We start from the raw sequence: 24537 nt of genomic DNA on the forward strand, positions 1-24537 counted from the left end.
CTTTTTAAAATGCAATTTTTAGTATCTAAGTATCTTGACTAAAGAGTTGGAAGGGACCTGTGAAGTCAGGTCAACTTACCTTCCCATTTGATTCTTGGGAATAAAATAAACACTGCACATCTAATTTGGATTAATTTAGATGTTAAAACTAATACATTTGCAAAACAAAGAATTTTATCTGCATAGTAGACTCAGAACTATGAACCTTCCCCAAGTTCCACACAATGAAGCATTATGGATATAATATGTAATAATGATTTACCAAGTCATATAAAATACTGAACACAGTGGGATCAACAACTGCCATTCATTACTCCTGAATCCAAAGACTGCTGGGTCTGACTTGGACATATACACAGCTGAACACATACTTCCTGGTTATGTGCAATCTGCAGAGATAGACCAGCTTTACAGGCCTGACCACAGAGATTAATAGCTTTAGCCAAATAATGTGGTAACCATGTGAACCTGGGCTGCTCCAGCTTGTTTGTGAATCTCTCAGCAAGGCTCAACATGCCGTTATCTGCATCTTGTTGCCAGGAAACACAACATCGCTTTGGAATACAAGGAAAACCAGGTTGCAATGACCACAGGTCAACTTCCCCAAAGCCTAATTTTTGACACTCAGCTATCTACAATCTTATACATTTCTTACTATAGTTCATGGAGAACTTCCCTTTATTAGGCAGGACCACTTACTACCATTAACAATGTAGAAGCAGCAACAGTAATTACAAATAATAATTCACTTATACTTCTGTCAAGTGTCAAATAAACCTTACTTCATTAAAAGTGTCCTGGAAATCAAGCACTCACAGCAACAACTTTGTAACTGGTCCAACAATGCATACTTATGAGCCTATATCTATGACTATTCTTCCATAAAGTTAAGTTTACCAAATATGCTGCTGACCTAAGAGTTCTTGGATTTTCTGGGATCAAAATATCTGTCTTGCCTTGCTCATGATAACAGAATGTAATGTGTTGGACAATAATCCTAGTTTCTTCCTGACCAAGTCAAACAGAAACTTAATGTACCAAGATACTGAAGTGCTCAGCAGACTGGAAATGTGCTTCGTAAGAGTGAAGTGGGAGTCGACGGTTCTGCACCGCTTTGCAATCTAGAGATGGACGGATCAGCGTGGCGTTGAAAGTACATAAAATTAATTCCCCTTCGCATACCAATTAGAATTGCTAGCTCACGGGCAACAGAAATTTTGGACAATACCTTATTAAAAAGATTTTTAAGAGAAAATGGAAAACATTTCTGTCTTCCAATGCTGACTCAAAATAAATAAATAAATAAGAGTACTTAGCTTTAATACAGGATCTAAGAATTTTGCTACCCAAGCATGATAGAATCTTGAATGCATTATATTATCAAGATAACACATTTACAATCAGGGAAACTACACTCTTGATATCATCTTACTTTTATCTCAAGGGGTATTCTATATAATAAATAATACCTTTAAACTTGGACTTTATATTGTTTCTCATCTTGTTCCATACATCCTTTAGATGTCCCTTTGTATTTTAGAAGATGCAAAGTTCTAGTCTCATAATTAAGTTGCTAAAAAGACACAGATCTGTATACTATATAACCGAAATACTGAAAGAAAACCACTTACCTAATACTAAATGGGAGCTAGAGAAGTTAAAAAAAAAAAAAAAAAAAAAAAAAAAGACCAGGTCTCCACAATGCCAACAACGCTTTAGCACTGTTGGAACACTTAAGATTAACATTAAGGCTAACAGAATCGACAACTTGGATGGGTTTACTGCCCCATTTGCTTACTCCAGACACGTGAGCAGCGCAACCCAGATCCCCTCATGGTCTCCCAAATCAGGCAGCATGGACAGAAGTGCTCTTCTCCCCCCACATAATTTTAATATTTACTCTTGGTCATACACAAATAACTATTAACATCACACATTTTAACTCCTATACTACAGGAGAAACAACTTAGAAATATAAAGATTAATATTATACAGCCACTTTGACACTAGCCACTTTACATGTGGCATCTATTACATTTTTCTTCTGAGTTCAATTAAAGAATTCAGATGTATCAATTTCAGTTCCCTATCAGTGAATATTGCTTGGACACCCATACTAAAAGAACCAAATTATTTATATAATGTCTTCCATACAAAAACATGGGGATAACTGTTTTCTATGTACATGAGAAATAAACATACCGATTAACATAAACCTTCCCTTCACTCATTGTTTAAAAAATACCCTGAACTGAGGAATAATTTATTTTATCTGTAAAATACACAGAATAATAAGCTTAATAGTAAAAACCTTTAAGGAAACAAACAAAACAGAAAAAAAAAGAGATGTTTAACAGTTTTGGGCATGATTCATAAGTTTTGGGGAAACTTCTATATCATTCACAAAAAGCTTATACCATTCAAAACTAAAAGGGGGCCATAAAACTCTCCAGATAATACTATTTTCCTTTATAAAGCATCATCTAATCAATATGCAAAATTTTAAAATCAGATAAATCAGGTATTCTTTATTTATGTTATAAGATTCATCATGGATTTTCTTTCAAAAGTAAGCTCTCCTGTGATTAAAATTGTATTTGATTCACAACATTCAATGTATATGCAACTTCTCAGTCACATACATATTGCACAGTGACATGTGAATTGTTCAAATCACAAAAACTTCATTGTCCGGTTAGGTAAACACCCTGCATTTAACCACCATGAAAAATTAGGATAGCACACAGCCAAAAGAATAACAGTGGAAAAAAGGATAAAACCTGTTCGGTTACTATTAAAAGAAACCACCTTACGAAGCTTTTAACTTCTTTATATTCTCTGTAGGATTTAACAACAGCTTTAAAAAAGTTGTAAGTACATACCCATACTTCATTCTCATTCTATCATTTTCTGGGTTACAGTAAAATCTTTCCAAGTGTTCCTGGGAATCATTGGATACACTCTGCCACTTCTGAGTAGTTGTCCTCTTGATCTGCCAATGATATGGCAAGACCGTGTGGTGCTTCAAACAATCCCTGCCATAAATACACGTGCCTTGCAAAAAGTCCATGCAAATTTCAATTTCGTTCTCTTGGTGAGTGTGGTACTGTAGCTGGTTCACCAGCTCAAATACAAGGTCAAGGGAAGCCTCCTCGCTTTTGTCCTTAAAGAGCTCAGTATTCAACTTGTCACTTGTGTCCAAAATATACTGGATTGTAAAACTATTGTCTTGGAAAACCCCTGGAACATAATCCATGACTTTGTCTATGCAGTCAGGACTAGCAGGAACGTCAGTTGAAACTGGGTGCAAAAGGGCAGTCTGAAAGTGCCCTGCTGTAGAATCTGTCACTGTCCCACGGATGGTTTCTGGTGGAAAGCTGTGATCCTGGATTGGGACCACTTGTTCTGCAGCATCAGTGGAAGGATGAGCTTCTGGTATTTGGCCCCCAACATTTGTTCCATCAGGAATCAGGACAGACATATTGTTTTCTGCTGGTGGACACGATGGATTGATTTCCAGGGGTTTTTTCACCATAGGTTCATGTAAGCTGTTCTCATCTGCATTCTGGTTTCTAGATCTAAAAACCCCATCAAGTGAGCCAGATTCTAGCAAAGTGTTTAATATTGGCCGCAAAGACCTCAGGGTCCCAGTTCCCAATCTCTTCTGATCCTTTTTCTTAAAACAAGTCTTCAATGGAGTGATCTTCTCAGAGAGTCTCATTTGACATGAAAAATCATCAGGAGGAGAGGGAGGCTGCACTACACAGTCTGGCTCAGGTTCGGTGGTTTCCATTTCCATGATGTGGATTGGCTCCAACTGCTCTTCAGAGTCTAAAAATCCTACCAGGAAAGGAATGAAGATGATCATTTACAAGCTGAGAACAATTGCATCCCATCCCATTCATCAAAACGTTTTGTTTTAGTCTGTGACTAAGTCCCTGAAATCACTCCTCTTATACTATATTTCATCTTTATGGGTCAATTTTAAATTTTATTGAGAAATCAAAGCTCCAAAGCAACCAAAGCTATTCAAAAGCCCATGGCAGATAAAGGTAAAAGAGAGTCTCTTCTAATAGGCTCTTGAAATTTATTTGTGGACATAATATACAACAAATTGTAATTCTACCAGGATATGCAATTTAACTATAAGTCTAAAGTAGGGTGGGGTAGAAATAAGTGTATCTCACTAATGACATTGGGGAAACCACATCTTCACTGCTTTGTGGTTTTCTTCCCCAGTTGTTTACTGTATCACCTATTTCATGAGGTGACAAAAACTGTTTCTTTGTTAAAAAAAGCAAAACCCAAAACAAACAAACCTCGAATGAAGGGCAACTTCAAAGTTAAATAATGAGTGAATCTGGAGTGTAAGGACATACTCAGGAAAGAAGGGCTCTCGATTAAAATGTTGTTATGGGAGAAAGCCAGGAGCCTGTTGAAGCATTTCTATTCAGTTAAGCCTTCACTTAAGTCACCTGCGACTTGAAGGGAAGTGACTATTATGAAACAAATTTTACCATAGGCTAATTGATATAAACAAGAGTTAAGTTCCTACAACATAATGTTATTTGACAAGCTGCTGTATTCAGAAAATTCCAACATATTCCCCGAGGATGTTAAGGGTCTACTTTTGCAATTCCCCAAACGTTACCACTGTTGGAGGAGGACTATACCACGGCTTGTTTAGCAGCAGAAGCTACATCAGCAACAACCACTGCACACTGTTTTGGAAACCAAACACAACTTTGTAAAACAGAAAGAGCCTCCCTGTTTTCAGAAAAGTTACATGTATTTTTTTTAAAAGGCAAATGAAGGCATACTGTAGAAAAAGAGCACAAGAATATAAAACACAAAACACATTTCAGATTCCTTATGAACTACTGAAAGAAAATAAAAAAGTGCTTTCTTCAACAAATCAGACCCCTTGGAAAAAACTGCAACTTAAAGTAAAAAGCAAAGAAAACTTTGTAAAATGACAAACGGTGTCTCCTCCACAATCTAGCACTTATTAACTAATTCTGAAAATATTTACTGAGCACGGAGCCAGGTGGAACAGAGTTGGTGATGAGCAATTAATCCTTTCTCTCTTGTCCAACACATTGAGAGAGGTATTTAAGGCAAGGGCCCATGACTTCATCAAGTATGCCTCCCAGGTGCTCAGTATAGTGCCCAGCACAATGCAAACAGTGGGTGCCCCACAGTATTTTGGGGTTGAATTATTGAAGAAAAACAACCTATTAAGTGCCTAATTCTATTAGTCTTTATGGATCCACAGTAACAAATGGTAAAATTGAGTCCCCATAAAAACGAGTATTAAAAGATCTAATTGGAGAGAGTCTGCAATGTGTGTGTAAAATGTGCATAAGGATCCAACACACACACACCACACACACAAAACCAGCATATGACAAGGTGTTAGTGTATACGGTTAAGTACGAAAGGAAAAGGTAGAAAGAGTTCAGTGCAAGCTGCCATTGTTAGGGAAAGCTTCACGAAGGAGGGACTTGACAGAAGAATTGGAAAGCAGCCAAGCCAGGCGTTATTATTCACCATTCAGTGCTCCTGCCTCAAGGCACAATTGGCACAGACTGTGGTATTCCCTCTCAACCACACCAAACCGGCCTGTGCCTTCCCCCACATCCACGCGCGGGCACGCGCGCACACGCACACACACACTACCCACTCCTATCACACTCGATCAATGCAGCACAGACCCGAAACCAGTTTTATTGACACAGACACCCACACTACAACTTTTCCTATTACCCTGTCACACTCGGAAATAAAATTGAGGAAGAGGAAGAGAAGTGCAGTGGCCGGAGTGGGGAAGTCACTAGGACCTCGTTCCTCAATTAGCTCGCAGAACAAAAAATAAAGATGGAGAGGACCCTTCCTCGGGCCCGCAGGTCCCCGGCACCCCGCGGAGAGCGACCTAGCGCTCCGCCCGCCTCGCGAGGCTCGGGCTGCTCCCGCACGCCCGGCTCGGAGCCCGGTCCCGGAAACCGCCCGCCCCGAACTCGGGACTCTGTCGGGGGCCCGCCGCCGCCCGACTCCTCGGCGCCCGGCCGGGTCCGAGCGGCGCCTCCTGCGGGCCGCGGCGGGCCGCGCAGCCCCGCACCCCGAGCCGCGTCTACTCCGCGCAGCGCCGCCCGGCTCCGGCTCGGCCGCGTCCCCGAGTGCCGAGCACCCTGCCCGCGCCTCCTCGCGGGCGCTCCAGTGTCCGCCCCACGAGCACCCCCAGTCCGGGCTCCCCCGCCAGCAGCCCCGTAGGCGCCTTCCGCACACAATCGCCACTTCACCTCCTCAACCGACCTGCCCGAGAGGATCGTCCCGCGGGTCTCGCAGGACCGCCCGACCCACCCGCGGAGCGCCCGGGACGCCCGGCGGACGCTGCCCGGGCAGGAAGGCGAAGACCTCCGCGCCTTCCAAGTGAACCCACAAGCAGTCTGCAAACTTGTGCGCCGCCGCCGGAACGCGGGTGGCCGGAAGGCGCCCCCCGCCGCCGCGCCCTCCCCCTCCGTCTGCGGGGCGCCCCCGCGCCAGCCCGACCCCGGGCGACGGGGAGACGCCGGGGACCCTGAGCCCCCAGCGTCCGGCTCCGACCCCTACACCTGCCAGCGGCTGCAAGTGCCTAAGAAGTGTGAACTGAGTCCATCCCGACACTGACAGGCTTCCAGTTCCCTTGGTACCAAAAGGCAGCGCAATCACCAATCCCCCCGGAGCCCCGGGAGCCGGCCGCCAGGCCGGCGCCCCCTCCTCGCCCGCCATCCCCGCTAGGGTCCCTCAGCGGCTCGTCAGCGCTCACCCGGAGCCCTTTACCTGAACCGGCAGCCCGAGAGAACCGACCGCAGGCACCGAGTCGCGGCGCTGCCGGCTCGCGGGCAGCGTCCGCGCCGGGGGGTCAGCGCAGAGGGCGGGCCCAGGGGTCTAGGGGTCGCAGGCCGGAGACGCCGCGAACCGCGAACGGGCCATTACGCCGCCGCGAGCGCAGAGAGCCGCGACAGACGCCCGATCCAGCTCCCTCTCCTGTCACCTCCAGCTCTGCTTTAAAGTGGCTTCCGGTCGCCTGCTCACAGCAGCCCGGTCGCGAAGGCGGAGCCTCGGAGGCCGGGTGTGGGGTGGGGTGAGGGGGCCGGGCGCTCAGTGGGTGCCGGGAAGGAGACCCGCCCCGTGCGCGCGCGCGCCGGCGCTCGCTCACGGGGAGGCGCGCGGGGTGGGAGCGCCGCGGCCGCGGGCTCCCGCGAGGGGGCGTGTCCTTTGGGAGGCCGGCCGGGTCTCGGAGGGTCCGCGTCTACGCGCGTCGGGGAGCGCGCGGCGGCGGGGAAGGAAGGTTCTCCCTGTGGGGCGGGCTCCACCTGCCTGCGGCCACATGGAGGGTCACTCTGTTCCGAGGAAACCCTGGCAACTGAAGGAGGATGTGAAACAGAACGACCCGTTTCTGGGCGGTTGGCTTTGTTTATTTGCCTCCGCACAAGCCGTCTCCTGCCCCTGACGCCACCGAGCCCCAGGAGGAGGCAAACGGCTGCCACCACCGCGGCGGCCAGACGGGGTCGCCCGCGCCGTACACAACGGGCCGGCCGGGAGGCACACCCGGGTTGGCCACCCGCCCGACGGGGTCACAGGCTTTCCTGTTTCAGGGAAACGTACACTGCATTGCAGAAGGGAAACCTAGCTTTGGGGTTTTGACGATAAAAGCCCGCAAACACCGTCGTGACTTACTCACTCACTCCTGGGCGAGCGCCTATTGTGTGCCAGGAGAGCGCTAGGCTTGGACTACATGCCTGAGCAGCCCAGACCAAGCCTGTCCTCGTGGAGTGTGCAGAGCACCGCGTGCTCACCTCTAAAATAGACACCCCATGAGAATTTACCATATTTTCTGAATTAATAAAAGGCCTTGAATGGTAAGTCCATATATCGAATAGGTTTGCAGTGGTGGAGGAAGAAACACTACATTAAACTCATGTAATTACTATATATTGGAGAAACAAAGGCCCTGATCAAAATCAGAGAAAGTTAATTATGGCTTCACCCCCAGCAGCTGGCAGAGAACAAAATACAGGTTACAAAGAGATACTCTCTGTCAGTGGCCTGAATATGAAATGACTTAATTCCATAATGTGGAGCCTTTCTCGGTTGAAAAAGCCAACTATTACCTTACCAGACATGCAAACCTATAAGAATAGGAGCTGAGAGGTGGTAGTAATAGATACATGGTTCCACACTTTTCTTAAACTCTTCCAAACCAAACGGGGTGACAACTAAACTGTGCTAAATCTATTCAGCAAAGAATAGATTAAGGGTAGTATCTACCCAACAGGCTTATTTCAAATATGGACAATGGTATGGATAGGATTCAGAGGTTAATAAAGAAAAGACAACAATTTCCAGGCTTAAAAAGTGTACTGAGACAAGATCTTGGTCTATGCCTACTCATACATGGAATTGCCTAGAAACAAGTATCTGAGTATAAATCGATTTTACTGTTTGCTTTCTATTTATCTCACCTGTTCTGTTTTATTCTTTTCATGTCTTCTTTTGGATTAAGAATTTGTAATCTATTTTTTCCAACAACTAGATTATTTGCTATACATTCTTAGTGTTTCAGTTATTTATTGCTATGTACCAACTATCTCAAAACTTAGTGACTTAAAACAACTCTTCTTCGCTCATGATTCCAGATTCTCTGGCTCAAGAATTCAATCAGGCCATTGTGCAGGTGGTTCATCTCTACTCCATCATGTCTTGGGCCTCAATTGGGGTGGCCCAGATGGCTGGGACCTGGTTCAACTAGGGCCAGTGTACTGGGCCTCTGTCCTGGCTGTTGGCGGGCTTCCCTGGTTCTTCTCTACATGGCTTCTCCATGTGGCTAATTTGGGTTTCCTCACAGGATGGTAATCCCTAGGTTCCAAGAGGGAGCCTACCAAGAGGACAAGCCTCAATGTAAAAGCCTTTGCTTATATCACCCTTACTAATGTGTCGTTAGGCAAAGCAAGTCACACAATCAACTCAGTCTGTGGCATAAGGCCATGAATATTGGGAGGTGAGGTTCTTTGGGGGCCATTTAGATTAAGGGCAGATCACCTTAATCCAGTCAACAATTAATTAAAAGTTACTTCCAGGGTGTTGCTCTTTGGAATTACAACTTAAAATCTTTCCTCCTCGGGTCCTGAACTCAAAATTTTCACCCTCCACTCTCCACCCACTCCGCTTGAGAACTCGAGCTAGTTTTCAACTTTTCCACTACTGTTTCAGAATGTCAGTCCCCTCAGAGGGAAAAATGGCACCAGATTCTGGATTTACCACTCTTGGATCTAGTCTCAGACCGCCAAAGTTTTAATGCTCCAGGAAAGGTATCCTCCACAGTGTCTACTTCAGATATGACACTGTGGAAGACAATTCAATAGGAAGATCCCCCTACAGAACAGAACCAGGAACTGACAGATTAATTTACCAAGGGCATGGATACCTTGCTATAGTTAATGCAACAGGATTTGAGATGTTCTATGGACCAGTGACCACTATGAGTTTCCCCTTTGCCGAATAAGAATTTTACCAACATCCTGTACCTTGTCTATCCACCATTACTTATTAGGAGTATCGAGGCAGATAACTTTTCTTTAAAAATTATCAGAGCCTGAAGATTCACATTTTTGATGGGGAGTACCCCACATCATCAGGACTTCTGGATCCTGGACCTGAGCTCATTGCAGTAACTGGATGAGACTTGGGGAGTGTTTCTCTTGGGGAGGGGATGAGTATATTTCTTACATGAGAAGCAGGGGCAGACACTGCTTGCTTCCCTTATCTATTAGAAATATCTGGATACTTTTGTGGGGGAGGAGACAAGAGCTGGCAACATGCCTAGCCAAAAAAACTCATTTCCCTAGATGACATACGATGATGTGATGGGATATAGTTATAGACATATGGTGAAGGTTTCTAGGAAAACATTTCTTTTCCTAATACAGAGATACCATTCCATGTCTTACTTTTTCTTCTTCCTACTAGAATACTAACATAAAGATGGAGATGGAGCTTCATGACAATAATGGTGAGAGCATGATGTGGGAAATATGAAGATGGAATTCACAAGCTAGGGATGCTGGAGCAGAAAGATGGAAGGAGTCTGGGTCATTCTTGACATCTTAGAGCTGCTGCAGCAGTCCTAGACTGGCTACCCCTGGACTTACTGTTGTCTAAAAAATAAGCCCTAATTTGGTTTTCTGTTATGTACAGCTAAACATGTTACTTGGATAAGTAAAATATCATAACTTATCTTCTAACTAGTCTTTCTGCTTGCAGGCTCTACCAGTTGGATGGCAGTATGACCTAGTATGTCAGAGATATAAGAGCTGTCACAAAGCCCTATAGAATTTCCTGCCAATTCCACAGATATACCAAATTATAAGATTAAGAAATGTTTATTAAAGAAAAAAATAAGAAGTAGAGAGGAGACATAAGAATACCCAGAACTGAACCTTCTAAAGTCCTGTTTTAACTATAATTTTGCTATAATTTGACTATATAATTTAACTATAATTTTGCTATAATTACGTTCTGTCTTATTCAAAGATTTTTTCTATTATAACATGACTATATATTCATATTTTACTTCACATTTTATCATAAGCAGCTTTCCATGTTAACACAGACTTTTAAACACATAGCTGTTGAATATTCCCAGTAAATACAACAAGTTTTACTAAACTGGTTCTTTGTCATTGAAATTGTCAATTCGATTTAAAAAAATCATTTGTTCATTGAGTATCTAATACATTCAAGTCACCGGATTAAACATTTAAGTATGCATACATGAATAAGTGGCTCCTTTCTGAATGCTCTTCAGAACTACAGAAGGCCCAAATGTGTGTGTGTGTCTGTGTGTGTGTGTAGGCAACATATATGGAATTGCATATTTATACTTTCCATATGTGGCCCTAAGCCATTTAATTCTTTTTAAATATGCTTATAGGATTGAAATATTCTAATTTCCTTTGCATATGTTCCTTTTATTGCTATTGCTGTTTTCCTTGTCTGCCGGATTTGCCTTAGCATGACTGATCAGTTTAGCAGAATGAACAACTTATTAATGTAAAAGCCAAGACTACTTACTTGAAATTTTAAGTGACTCAAGAGCTCTGATTTTCATCTTCATTAACAAAGTACATGCTATAAAGTACAAGTATCAATATCTGTTGCTTTCTGTTTCCGTAATTGTTAGTAATAGTTATTTCCCCAACATCCTTCTGGTGGAAAGATAATCATTTCTGGTTACCACACCAAGAAGGAAACAGTGACTAACGTGACTCAGAGAGCACAATGAAAGACCTGAGATTTGAAAACAGAGACTTTGGCTCTTAGCAATGCTGTACTAAGATTACACGGAGAACACAGCCAACTTGCATAAATGGCAGACTGACAATTCCTTATCTATGAGTGCTAAGTCCAAGCTATAGTTTTCGGACTATAAGGACAATTTATTCTCTAACTCAAAAGAAGTTCAGATGTGCATGTATCTAATATATCCAAAGTGAAAGAAAACTCCAACTGTTATTATCTAGGCAACTAAATGACTGCTGTTTTTAAACATATAAAATCTACTATTGAAAATTCTGTCTTGCTGTTACTAATGAGCCAACTGTTGGAACTTTGTCTAAAGGAAGATTTCCTATTTTCCTAAGAGGGAGTTCTGCACTTTTGAGATTCTAGAGCAAGAAACGATTTTGGCTGAATGTATTCACCTCAAGTGGGTTTGAAATATGGTGTTAATGGGAGAAGATTGGAAAATGCTACTAGAGAATATGTCAGAGCAACAAAAGTAGAGATTTAACCAGCATGAATTAAGGGTGAATTAATTCAACGCTCAAAGGTGGGTTCGTTTTAGAGCATGACATGAACCTGCTTTGATAAATGTAAACTTAAGATTTATATTTTCATAAAGTGATAGAATATTCACTTTGCAGACCATTTCTATGTTTTAGAAACATTTCTCAGTTATAATCTCCTTTCTTGAAACTCACTTCTCTCTGCCTCTGATGAGGCAAGATGCCTCTGTCTGGAAAAGATGAGGGTATAAGGCCTAGTGGAAAATGAAACAGATAGAATATGCATAGGATGAGTTCTCAAATACTTTTGTCAAATTACAAACTAAAGATGATTCTTGACTTACGATGATGTTATGTCCTGCTAAACCTGTTATAAGCTGAAAAATTGTAAGCTAAAAACTTATAAGTCGAAAATGCACTTAATATACCTAATTTACCAACATCATAGCTTACACTAGCCTACCTCAAATGTGCCCAGAACACTTACATGACAGCTACAGTCAGACAAAATCATCTCGCTGCTGCCCAGCATCATGAGAGAGTATCGTATCACATAATCATTAGCCTGGGAAAAGATCAAAATTCAAAGTACAGTCTCTTCTGAATGTGTATAGCTTTCGCATCATAAAGTTGAAAAATCGTAAGTCAAACCATTGTAATTTGGGAACCTCTGTGTTCTGTTTATCTAAGATTTGCATTTGTAAACTGCCTTATCAAATGCTAGACTGTTCTGATCTTCACAGGACAACTAAGTATGCTTTTTAATCCTCTTCAGTTTTGGACCTGTTAAGTGCTGTCTGATCTAATTGGTTTTGGGTCTACATGAAATGAGTTTCTCAGAAAAGTCCCCAGATGTTTTCCAGACCATTCATTCATTCTGCACACATTTGTTGAGTGTGTATGTGCCGGGCACTAGTTATGTAATGACTACAATAGTCCCTCCTCCCTGTTTTTTTTTTTTATAGTGAAGTCTGTGAACCTACCACACAAATCACTTGGAAAAGTCTGCTGCAGATTCCCCAGCCCTATCCTAGGCGTCCTGAATCAAAATCTGGGAGGGCAGTGGATTCTGTACTTTGAAGGAGCTCCGAGGTAGAATTGGAGGCATAGACTTGGAGGCTATGGCCAAATAGGAAAACAAACAAATATAGTGTAATAAGCACTATAAATAGTAGCATAACTACAAGGTGCTAAGAATAGAGAGAGAGGAAGAATTAAGCCTAACGCTATATTGTCAGAGGAATTACCAGCAGCAAGTTTCTTGAGGTATCTAGAATTATTCCTTGGAATGTTAAGAAACTCTGTTGTTTCTACTTGGCGTACACCTAAATTTAATAGGGGAAAAAAAAGTTTACTTTTTTAAAAAGTGAATTCCCAAGTAAAGATAATCTTGAAAATCATGTGCAGAGATCATTTGAGTTAATAGCATCTCTACTTGTGTGAATTTGTCCTAAGGCTATAATTAGGGTTATATGCACAAGATTGGCTACAAAGCTGTTCCATGCAGCAAATGAATTGTGTCCAAATGCTCATTTTCACCAAGTCCCATACTTAATTCTCTGTTAGACACCTTCCCTGTCCCTATTTCTTATGCTGTCTTTAGACATTCTGGGCCCTAAATACTTCCCCTTTTTGCTGTTTAGGCTCTGCAAAATCAGTAGTCTATCTTTATAGTAAAGACTTTTTCCAGTGACAAAGATATAATTTAGGAATTTATCATTAACCCTGGCTGGCCACACTGGACAGGATCATGTACATAGCATACTCAATATGGTGATTTTTGGCTGACGGGATATCCTAGCCATTCACTGAGGGGAAATATTCTGACACCCATCTGCCTTACATCTGTGACCCCTCCACTAGGCAGATAGCTCCTAGACCATAGATTTTCAAGCTCATCTGTACATCAGAATCACTTGAGCCACGTTAGAAACATATACATGTGTATGTTTATATGTTTCCAGTCACACCAGACCGATCAAATCAGAATCTCTCAGGTGGGACTGGTGCATTGAATAGGGACTGCATCTTATTTATCTTTTCCTCCCTGGTTCCCAGGAGAGCAATTGACACTGTCAGGTAGTTAATCACCCCATTCATTCAGCACATATTTATTGAGTATTTGTGTTGTTGGCACTTCTTAGTAATAGGGATACAGCAGAGAATAAAACAAAAGGTCAACTTTTATCAACATTCAAATGGAAGAGAGACAGGTGGTATTAGATGGGGATGAAAGCTGTAAAAATAAAACATGGTAAGGGTATACAATCACATGATTTATCAAACAAGGATATTTTGAGAGTAATTACTTATATCAAGACAATACAGTTGAAACCAGGACTGTCCTGGATAAATCTTACTCTAGGTAAGGCGTTAAAGAGCATTGTGGAAAGGGAATGAGGTGCTTTTTAAAAATGGTGTGCTGTTCAGGAAAGGCATTTCCTAAATGGAACCATTTAAGTAGAAGCCGGAGGAAGATAAAGGCGCTAGCCATGAGAGTATCAGAGGAGGACTTTCCAGATAGATGAAATAGCATGTGCAAAGCTCTGACGTAGGTGCAGCTTGGTTGGCACAGTAGAGGAAAATCACAGAAGTCAGTATGATTGGAGTGGAATGAACAAAAGGAAGTTCTGCTGAAGAGTTCAGAGGGGTGGCCAAAGGCCAGATTTCGTATCATTTAGGCCCATGGTCAGGACTTTGGATTCTACCTTGAGACAAAAATCTACATGATTTATTTACATTTGAAAAGGATAACTCTGGCTCCTGGGTGTAGAGGAGCCTTTTAAGATGGCAAGAGTGAAAGCAGGGAAGATCAGTTAATACTCTAGGCAAGAGATTATAGTGGTTTGGATTAGTGTGGAACTGTGGCAATGGTGAGATGTGCTTAGATTCTGGACACATGCTGAGGGTAGAACTGAGAGGATTTGCTGGTGAACTGGATACAGGGTATGAGGGAAATTGAAGAGCCAGGGATGACCCCTCAGTTTTTGGCTCGAGCAATTAGAAGAATGAAGTTGTCATTTATTGAGATGGTGAAGATTATGGGAAAGGGGCTTTTGGGAGCAAAGGAAAATAAGAGTGTAGTTTTGGACATGTTAAGATTGAGATATATTAAATATTCCAGTAGAGATGATTAGTAGGCAATTGGATAATAAAGGTTAGAGTTTAGGGGAGAAGCTGGGACTGCTTGCTACCATATTTAAGAATATCCCTATTTCTAAACCTACATAGCAAACATATTGGTTCCTCCATTTGACATGAAGGTTAATTAGAACGGCTTAAATATGTGTCTTTTGAAAAGAGTGGTGAGCTATATTCTGCATTTGCAGAGGAGGAAGATTTATTTTCACAAAGCCTGAAAGTGAGATGTTGCCCAGTGGTGTGTGTGTACTCATTTCATATTTCTCCAGCAGAGGCAAACTATAATCCCTATAAACCTACGCTAACTATGGTTCCCATTATCCAACTTTGTCAGTGACGACACTATTCAAGAAAGCTGACTGAAAAAGAAATTGCTTTGAAGCTACAGAAGTGAAACAGTTAACATCTGTGTGTCGTATAAACCTAGAAAAAGAAAAATTGCCAACTCCAAGTCAAGCATATTAAGATAGAAAATACAAAATTGGTACAGGCTCAAACAAGTTTCTAGTAATGTAAGCCTAAATCCAGTATCAATTCAGGTTCCCATTATTTATTGACTTTTTGCCTACAAACCTTCTAACCGGCAACCTTGGTACTCCCAGTACCATGCTCCAACCAGCTGAGCTAACTTTAAAGAAGCAGTTGTCTTTATTTTCAAATGTGAAATAGATTGGAATTTACCAGGGGAATCTATATTAAGCAGAAGATCATATTTGCAACATTATTCCTGTGTCATTTTGACTTCATCACCTACCTGAGACTCTTTATTTGTCACTTTTAGAGGAGTTAGTCAAATTGGAAATTAAGGATCTCAATTGCTTTTTCTTAATGATCAGTGTGTTTATTTTGAAACCAAGGTAACCTCTTGGTTTCGAAGTTTTGCAAAGTCATCAAAGACCAACATTTCTTTGGTTAAAAATAACGTTCTATCGACATGAAATCAACTTGACCATAAGAGAAATGGAAACTGCAACTGTTTTTCTTGTTTGTTTTTTTTGTTTTGTTTTGTTTTTAAATCAGACTTCAAAATTAAAGGCCAGGAAATTCTAGCTGCATCAACAAAAACCATACATGCAGAATTGTTGATGGAATAAATGGGCTAATTGCATAGATAAGTGACTTTAGATTGACAATCATTTTTCTTCTTTCCTCTATTTTATTGAGCGTCTGCTACTAGTTGCTAGGCATGCAATGATGAGCAAAACAGACGTGATCCCTGCCTTTATATAGCATATCGATGAAGAGAAATATTACTCCAATAATCACTCAAAGATTGCAATTACAAACTTTAGTAAGTGCTTCGAAGAAGAGCAGGGGTGCCACGACTGAGACCTGCCTAGGCCGGGGAAGCCAGGGAGGCTTCCTTGCTGAAGAAACATTTGGCTGAGCTCTGGGGTAAGTAAGCATTAACTAAGTCAGAGGGGGAGATGGGAGAGAGCAGTTGACAGTCAGGAGATGGAAACCACAGTGCAAAGCCAAAATTGTGAAGATGTGGCATGCAAAAGAGAGCCAGTGTGTCTGGAAAGGAGAAAGTGTGAAGGAGCGTGGCTGGAGATGATCAGGGATATAGACCTTTGGGCCTACTTAAGGATTCTTAAGAAAAACAAGCAGTCATTGAAGTGTTTTAATTAGGAAAATGACATAACCATATTTTTATTTTTAAAAGTCAACTCTGGGGTAAGGAGAACTTTCACTTCCAATAATGGATTAGGTAAGTTAGGCTAACACTTTTACCGAGAAAACCCACAGAAGTTGGACAAAATCTTTAAAAATCCTTCTGAGAGCTAACATGGCAATGAAGAGTTAAGGTAACAAGATCTGAGAGAAGAAAACTTAGAGAGGTAAGCAGAACTTTTAGAGCCGCTTTTCCCAAAATAGTTGGCTGAGAAACTGAACAGAGCTTTTGACAGATTCACAGGGATAGGGGTATAAAATTGGAGTCCGGGGAAGGTCAAGGGGAGTGACTCCAGGTTTTGGGTTGGGACCCAAAGGCCTGCATTGAGAGTAAGGATAAACCAGAACTAGGCCAGCTCTCCCAGCTTCAAGTCCTCTCAAGCCCTCTAATTGGATTAAGGTGATCTAAGATTGCCAGTGGCCTTAACCTCTTGCCAGAAGCAAATGTAAATCCTCCTTGGAGAAGATAATATTATTCTAGGCCTCAAACTATTTTTTACAATTATCCAAATGCAATGTCTGGTACTCAATTAAAAATAACCAGGTAAGCATTCACAAACTAATGGGATGTGTCAAATGACACAGAAGCCAAATTAAAGGTCCTCCCACTGGCCAATATAGGACAATTTGAAAGATTAAAATAATGATGGCAATTCATTATAACATATTGAATGAAAAAGAATCCATGAGTCAATAAAAATACTAAAAAAAAAGGAAGGGTGCAGGAGAGGAGGGAAAGCTCTTCTTCACAGAAGAGTGCCAGCTAATAAATGTATACGGACTGACAGAATTGGAAAATCATTTTCGTAACCACCAAAATAATAATTGATAAGGAAAGGGTTCCCAGTGGATGTTAGCACCACTGGGTAACAGGTTAGACAATAAAATATTCACATAGTCCCCACCTATCTCCTTATATGTTACTCATTAATAACAAAAGCAAAGAGGTAATCAATCTGACAAGAGAGAAACCTGATACACACCACCTTAACCAAGTGATCAAACTTAAAATTACCACTAACAGGAGTTATATACTTCTGATATGATGACTAGAGGAGGAGAAATGATTATTGGTGTAGCATTGTCAAAAAAATATATCTTTTTTTGATTCAACAAGCATCTGCTGAACTCCAATGACAGGTAAGGCATGTGTTAGGAGCTATGGAGAATACCTTAAGATATCATAATTATGTCTTCTCTGAATTCACGTGTATAAACTAATTGGGGAGATAAGCCATCCATGAAAATTACAAGAATAATTTTGTTGGCAAAGACTAAAACAACAATATTTCAGTCATTCTTAAGAATGTGGAATGTGTGGGAAGATCCAGGGAGGTAGTTGTGGAGATGTTTAGTTTGTTTTTTGGAGGAGGATTGGTTGGTTAATTGTTGGTTGGTTAGTTAAGGAGAGAGAGGAAAGAATAAAGAGAGAGAAGGACATTACAGAAATTTCACTATAACTTACCATACCTACCTGAGCCCTAGTTGGGGAGTGGGAATAGGGTAGGTGGAGGAAACAAGTTAGATTTGATCCAAATCTAAGCATGAGAAACAATCAGACAAGTCCAAATAGTGGGACATTCCACAGACTGTTTAAAAAATATCAATGTCATGAGGGAAAAAGAAACAAAAAACACAGCAGAACTATTCTAGATTAAAGGAAACTAAAGGCTATGCCTGATCTTCATGTAGATACGGGATATTAAACAATGCTATAAAGGATATTATTCAATTGGGGAAATTTGAATACATACTGAATACATAACAATACATACTGATATAATATCAATGTTTAATGTCTTGAGAGTGTTAAGAGACGTGCTATGATCATGTAGGAGAATGTCCCTGTTCTTAAGAGATAGAGATTCACGGTAAAATATTTTAAGAGGTAAAGCATCATGATAACTGTAGGGTACTTTCAAATGGCTCAGGGGAAAAAAACCAACATATATATATATATCACATATATATATATATATACGATATATATATCACATATATATATATATCACATATATATATGTGATATATATATATGTGTGTGTGTGTGTGTATATAGGTGTATATACATATATATGTATAAACACATATATTTATACACACACACACATATATATGCAGTTCTCACTTTGCATGGTAGTGTAGGACTCAAAAATGATTATGTAAAGTGAAACTGTGTAAAATTATTTTAATAATCAGTGGAAAAAATTACCACTGTTCCATGACCTTTAAACATTTTTGTCAGAACATTATGAATTCCCTTATGGTTAGTTATAAATGCAGTAAAATGAAAAACTAGTAGAACAACTTTTCATTTAGTACACTGTAATTTAAAACACTAGAAACATTGAGGATTGTTTTGTTTCTTTGTAAAAAAACTTATAGTAGTTCGAACAATTCTTCTGATTGTATAACTAACCATATGGACTGAGCATCTTCTCTATGTCTTTGCAACTTGTCATACTCCTTTTTAAGTTTGAATCAGCTAGTATCATTTTATCATTTGCACTTATAATGTCATGAAATAGCTTCAAAAGTTCCTTTAATATGAAGTTTTTGCCAATGTCACTTCCTCCAAGACATCTTCTTCCTTTTCATCACAACCACTTTCTTCATTAATCTTGATAAATTCATCTTCACTAAGTTCCTCTGGCTGCATAGCTAGAGAGTCTCTATGGTGACAGTGTTAGTACTCCCAGTTATCTCTTCTATGACTCCATTTTGATTCCAATTTCACTTTCACTGTCATCACTTTTAATTTTTTCCTGCACTTTCATCTTTTTGGCCAATTTCCTCTTTCAAATATTCAAATTTATAAAATGTCATGTGAGTTTATCACTTGGAGACAAAGAAACAACACAACTGCATGCCTTTGCTGTCTGTGCATGAACTGAATAGCAGCTGTGCAGTGACCAATCACTGACAGATTTGGAAAGAGCTGTTGTGATTGGTTACTGTTACTGATCATGATGGGCATCTGTTAATTATGTGGTGCTTTGAAGACTGAAGTTCTGGCAGTGAAGTTTGCGTTTTCTGTAATAACAGTTAGTATACCATGGTACTGAAATTTGAGTCATGTTATTGTGTAACTGCGTGTGTGTGTGTAGATATGTGTGTGAGAATCTAGATAAAGGGTATATAATAGGTGCCCATTGTATTATTCTTATTATTTAAAGCTTTTCTGTAAATTTCAAATTTATCATAATAAAAGTTGGTGAGGAGCAGGTCATGAGGAGAAAAAAACATGCAATAAAAAAACCCTAGAAAAACAATAGAAATAAAAACAGACCAACAGGGAATCCAGAGAACACAAGGCTAGGTGTTCTCTGCTTGGGTTGGAATCCCACTTTACTCATTAACTATATGATCTTTGGCAAGTTACTCACTCTGAATCTGTTTTCTCTTAAAAATGAAGATAAAAATACTACCTACTTCATAGGGTAATATGATGACTAAATAAATTGTATATATGAAATACTAAAAACAATAGTTGTACATAGTAATTACTTGGTAAGTGTAAGCTGTTACACGTTTGTTAAGATAGAAGAGACTTTAACATGTTTAGATGCTGATAAGAATCCAAAAGAGAGAGGCTAAAGTTACAAGAAGGGATAATTAATGGTGTATGGTTCCAAGAAGGCGGGGATGGGAGCCAGGGAAAAAACAGAGGAATTGGTCTTGGACTAGAGGAGGAGCATCTCTATTCTAACAGGAGGGAGAGAGAATACGATGGGTGTGGGTGTAGGTTGGGTGGTAAATTTGCTAGGGAGAATGTGCTACAGTATAATGATTTCTGTATTTTCCAATAAATAAAAGATGAGGTATTTTCTGAGAGTGAGCAGCAAGGTTAGGGAGTAGAGTGGGGAAGACTTGAAACGGCCCTTGCAGAGAGCAAGAGAGCCAGTTGGCCAAAGAAATATAACTGGATTGCTGGCAGTACTGAGTACCCAGAGCGAGTGACCTTAAAATCATAGTCAAATCAGCTGTCCCTTTTGTGTTTCTCCATTGTGGTGCCCAGCTGTCTGGGTTCAAGCATGTAGAATGTGAGCTGTTGAGTTAATTCAAGATTGAGGTTTTTTTTCTAGATTGATGTGAGGAAAAGATATTGGCAAGAGGATTACTGAAATTATGGACCATGAAATCTAATCTAGGAGGGAGGGAGACAGGCAAAGTCTAATGATGAAAGTAAGGGGGACCATGAACAGGGGAAGGGTCCCCTTGAGGTCAAGTAATGGTCCTAGTGAGATTGTTTAACAAGCAAACTAGCCACTTCCTAAATTAGGGAGCAGTGTTCTGTGTAAACAGGATGTTCAGTTGGGGCTCTGTTTTAGTTTGGCTGAGGCCCTAAAGAGAGGATGGAAACAATAGGTGCTATAATGAGAGGCTATATCACCTAATACAGGACTTGCAAAGAGAGGGTCAAACTGACGGTGTAACCCTTAATCTACCACCCACCTGGAGTGTGGACAGAATTGAAGTTGAAAAATTAACAGAGAAGTTATCTTTGGAGAATTGCTGGAGTGCCTTGCATTTTTCCCTCTCTTCTGGGTGAAGGAAGTGATGCTCCCCTCTCCCTAAACCAAGTGAGAGAGATGCATTAAGGAAACTACTCAAAGAGCTTCAAATGTTCCTCCTTGAGTTTAAAGAATGTAAGGTCTGGTAAGAGAAACTGACCAAATTAAGTGGGCTGGTGGTGGTGGGAGGGGGAGGGGCATAAGGCTACCCTGGGAGCAAGCTATGTATCCTCCAACAGTAGGGCAAGATGTGGGCCTGTGGGAGCAGCCAGTCTGGAGCTATCTCAGATTCCATGCCTGGCTGGAGGGAGTGGCCACAGATGGCCAGGGGCTAAGGAAGAAATTGTAGGAAGCCAGTAAGAGACAGAAACACTGGATTGTTCCAAGGCGAGAGTGACTCCTCAAAATTCACAAAACACCAATCAAAGGAAAGAGTGAGGAATAGGATTCTGCCCTCCCAGAGGCTGCCACGGTGGACTGTGTCTGTGCCAAACAAGTAAAACCTTGACAATCTCTTCTCTCTCTCTCTTCTTGATCCGATCCTGGAAGGTGCAGAGGTAACCCAACCAGGGACGGGATGGGAAGGACACAGAGCAAAGAGAGGACAGAGAGAAGCTGCCATCCTGTACTCCCTCCATAGGCTTTCCAGTCAGCGACAGCAAAAAGATGGGGGAGGAGAAAAGCTTTAGCTTTGAATGTGGTTCAAATTCTATTGAACATTTAAATTACCAAACTGAGACTATTCCTGTGACTGAGAGTCCCCAGGAGAATTTTTTTTTTTTTCACCTAAAAATAGCCAGAAAAGTTAGTGATCTACCCTAGTGATCAGAAAAAATAAAAACTAATTTAGAGAAAAAGTTGAAAAGGGCAATTGGGAGAAAAGAAGAACTTGCCTTATAATTCTGCTGTGCAGAGTGCAGCTAATTCACTGTAATACTGGTTACTCCAAATGAGTGAAATAATGATGACAAGGTCCAGAGTGTGGCTGTGGGAGCGCCTCTCACAGAGTGGAGTGAAAGGTCACTGAGAGTGAAGAGGTCAAGATATGAGAGATCTGCTGTTGGCTGAGTCATCGTGTGGGTGATGAAGTCTTCCATGAGGCTGACAAAGGTTGGAGTAGAAAAGCTGCAAGCCCTGTGCCTAAAGCCAATGGTTCTCCAACTTTGGAGTGTACTAGAATCACCCAGAGAGCCATTAGAAGATACAGAGACAGGCTTATTGAAGTAGGATAGGCTGAAACTTCTGTATTTTTACCAAGTTCCCAGATGATCTGGAATATACAACAAAGTTTGAGAAACACTGCCCAATATTTAGTGGAGAGAAGTAACTGATTGGTCAGTACATAACAATACTGTTTCCCTGAAAATAAGAAATAGCTGGACAATCAGCTCTAATGAGTCTTTTGGAACAAAAATTAATATAAGACCTGGTCTCATTTTACTATAAGACCTGGTATAATATAATATAAAATATAATATAACATAACATAATATAATATAATATATAATATCATATATAATATAATATATAATATAATATATACCAGGTCTTATATTAATTTTTGCTCCAAAAGACGCATTAGAACTGATTGTCTGGTGAGGTCTTATTTTTGTGGAAACTCTATCTACCAGAAGAAAGGAAGAGAGGGTAGTTTAAATAGCAGGGACCTCTTGGAAGCAATTTTTTGCTATCAGTAAGTAGGGAAGTTGTGGTCTGGAAACAATAATGGGGACAGCTAGCCTCCCAACCAATGATCCATAACTACCACTTTGCTTCCTTCTTTCCTTTTTTTTCGAAAATGAATGTTAGGGATTAATTATGTCTCTTCAAAAAAAGATACGCTGAAGTCCTAACCCCTAGTACTCTAGAATGTGAACTTATTTGGAAACAGTCACAGAAAACTGGGAATAGACGTGATTAGTTAAGATAAGGTCATATTGAAGTAGGGTGGGCCGCTACTCCAGTATAATTAGTGTCCTTAAAAAAGATGGCCATGTGAAGACACAGGCAATATAACATGATGATGAAGACAGAGATTAGAGTTATGCAGCTGTGAATCAAGAACCAGCAAAGCTTACTGGCCAACCATCAGAAGCTAGAAAGAAGCAAAAGAGTCCCCTCCAGGTTTCAGAAGCAGTATGGCCTTGCCAACATCTTAATTTTGGGCTCCTAGCCTCCAGAACTAGGAGATGATACACTTCTGTTGTTTTTAAGACCCCCAGTTTGTGGTTCTTCGTTATGGAAGCCCTAGGAAACTAATACAATGAATTAACTGACACAATTCCTTTCATGGTGTACTATAAGTCATCTTTCTTACATTCTGCCCATGTTGTGTCCCTGTCCCCTTTGCACGGAACTTACAGTCTTTCTCAGAACACAGAGGAACCACGTGTAAGTCAATGAGTGCCATTAAAGTAACAAGAAAAAGTTCACTGCTTCTTGACATGCTTCAGCTGAAACCCTTTCTGTGTTCTTGATGGAGTAATCGGCCCCCACACCGGCTTTTGCACTTGTTATTGACAAATGAGTCAGTTCATACAAGACTGGTAGCTTATTTGAGTAGGTGTAAGTTAAAGTTACTTTGAAAAAAAGGAAAAGAAGCCTGTAAAATATACCTGCATGGTACTCTCGCAAGAAAACATTCCCATGAGGAATCTCAAAACCGTCTTCATCAAAGTGCTGAGAAAACTTCTTGGCAGTCATACATAATGGGTTCCACCTCCAAAAGTCCTCCCACCTCTTCGGATTTTTTTTCTTTTTTCTACCTCTTCTGATTTTCATAGCTATTCCCTTCTTCCCAATTATTTAAAGAAAGTCAGGGGCCATAGAATGGCCCAACAGCCCACACTAACTGATCCCAGAAAAGATTAAGTTCCTGATTTACTTAACAAAGGCTACAGGAACCAAGCACATATAAGGTGCCACTCAGAGCAGGAAGAAAGAAGCACAGCATATCTCATTCAGCTTTCTCCAACCTCCCACAGTGCCATAAGAGTATGCACAGCTGCTGCCTCTGACATGTCACAGTAAGACACACATTGTGGTCTAGAAATGCTACTTCTAGAAAGTTCTTTTATTGGAAAAAAAATGAAAGGGCCAGGTAAAGGACTAAAGCGGCTTGTAGATTCTAGAGAGGATGAAGTCAGTAGCTGAATGGAGTAGTACAAGACTTACATCTGGAAGGGTTATGTGTTACATTTCCTCTTTTACATCAGGCTCTTGAGCACAGACTGTAGGAAGAGACAGGGTATGTTAAAAGGGCACGTGGGCACGAAACTCTTGTCCTAGCTTTGGTTGCACATACATGGTTCCAAAGCTCTCTCTCAAGTCATAAGCCAGCCTTTTGTAAGATCATTTCACTTTGTTGGTCTGTAACTGTATGG

The 24537-nt window shown here is 40.9% G+C and overlaps 1 protein-coding gene across 4 annotated transcripts in view; it reads right to left on the bottom strand.

The window, feature by feature from the left end:
* TIPARP (TCDD inducible poly(ADP-ribose) polymerase) overlaps positions 1 to 24537 on the bottom strand; it is a 114454-nt gene that overhangs the window by 22796 nt on the left and 67121 nt on the right. For 2 of the 4 annotated variants that reach the window (XM_081026325.1, XM_081026324.1), the window contains exon 4: positions 2883 to 3840. In XM_081026325.1, coding sequence (XP_080882451.1) covers positions 2883 to 3799 — 917 coding nt within the window. In that variant the 5' untranslated portion in view covers positions 3800 to 3840. Of the gene's footprint in view, positions 1 to 2882; positions 3841 to 6805; positions 7110 to 24537 lie in introns of those variants that run through there. The other 2 variants (XM_081026322.1, XM_081026323.1) reach the window with 2 other exon arrangements.

Source organism: Rhinolophus hipposideros, assembly GCF_964194185.1.
Source record: "Rhinolophus hipposideros genome assembly, chromosome: 2".
Lineage (NCBI taxonomy): Eukaryota > Metazoa > Chordata > Mammalia > Chiroptera > Rhinolophidae > Rhinolophus > Rhinolophus hipposideros.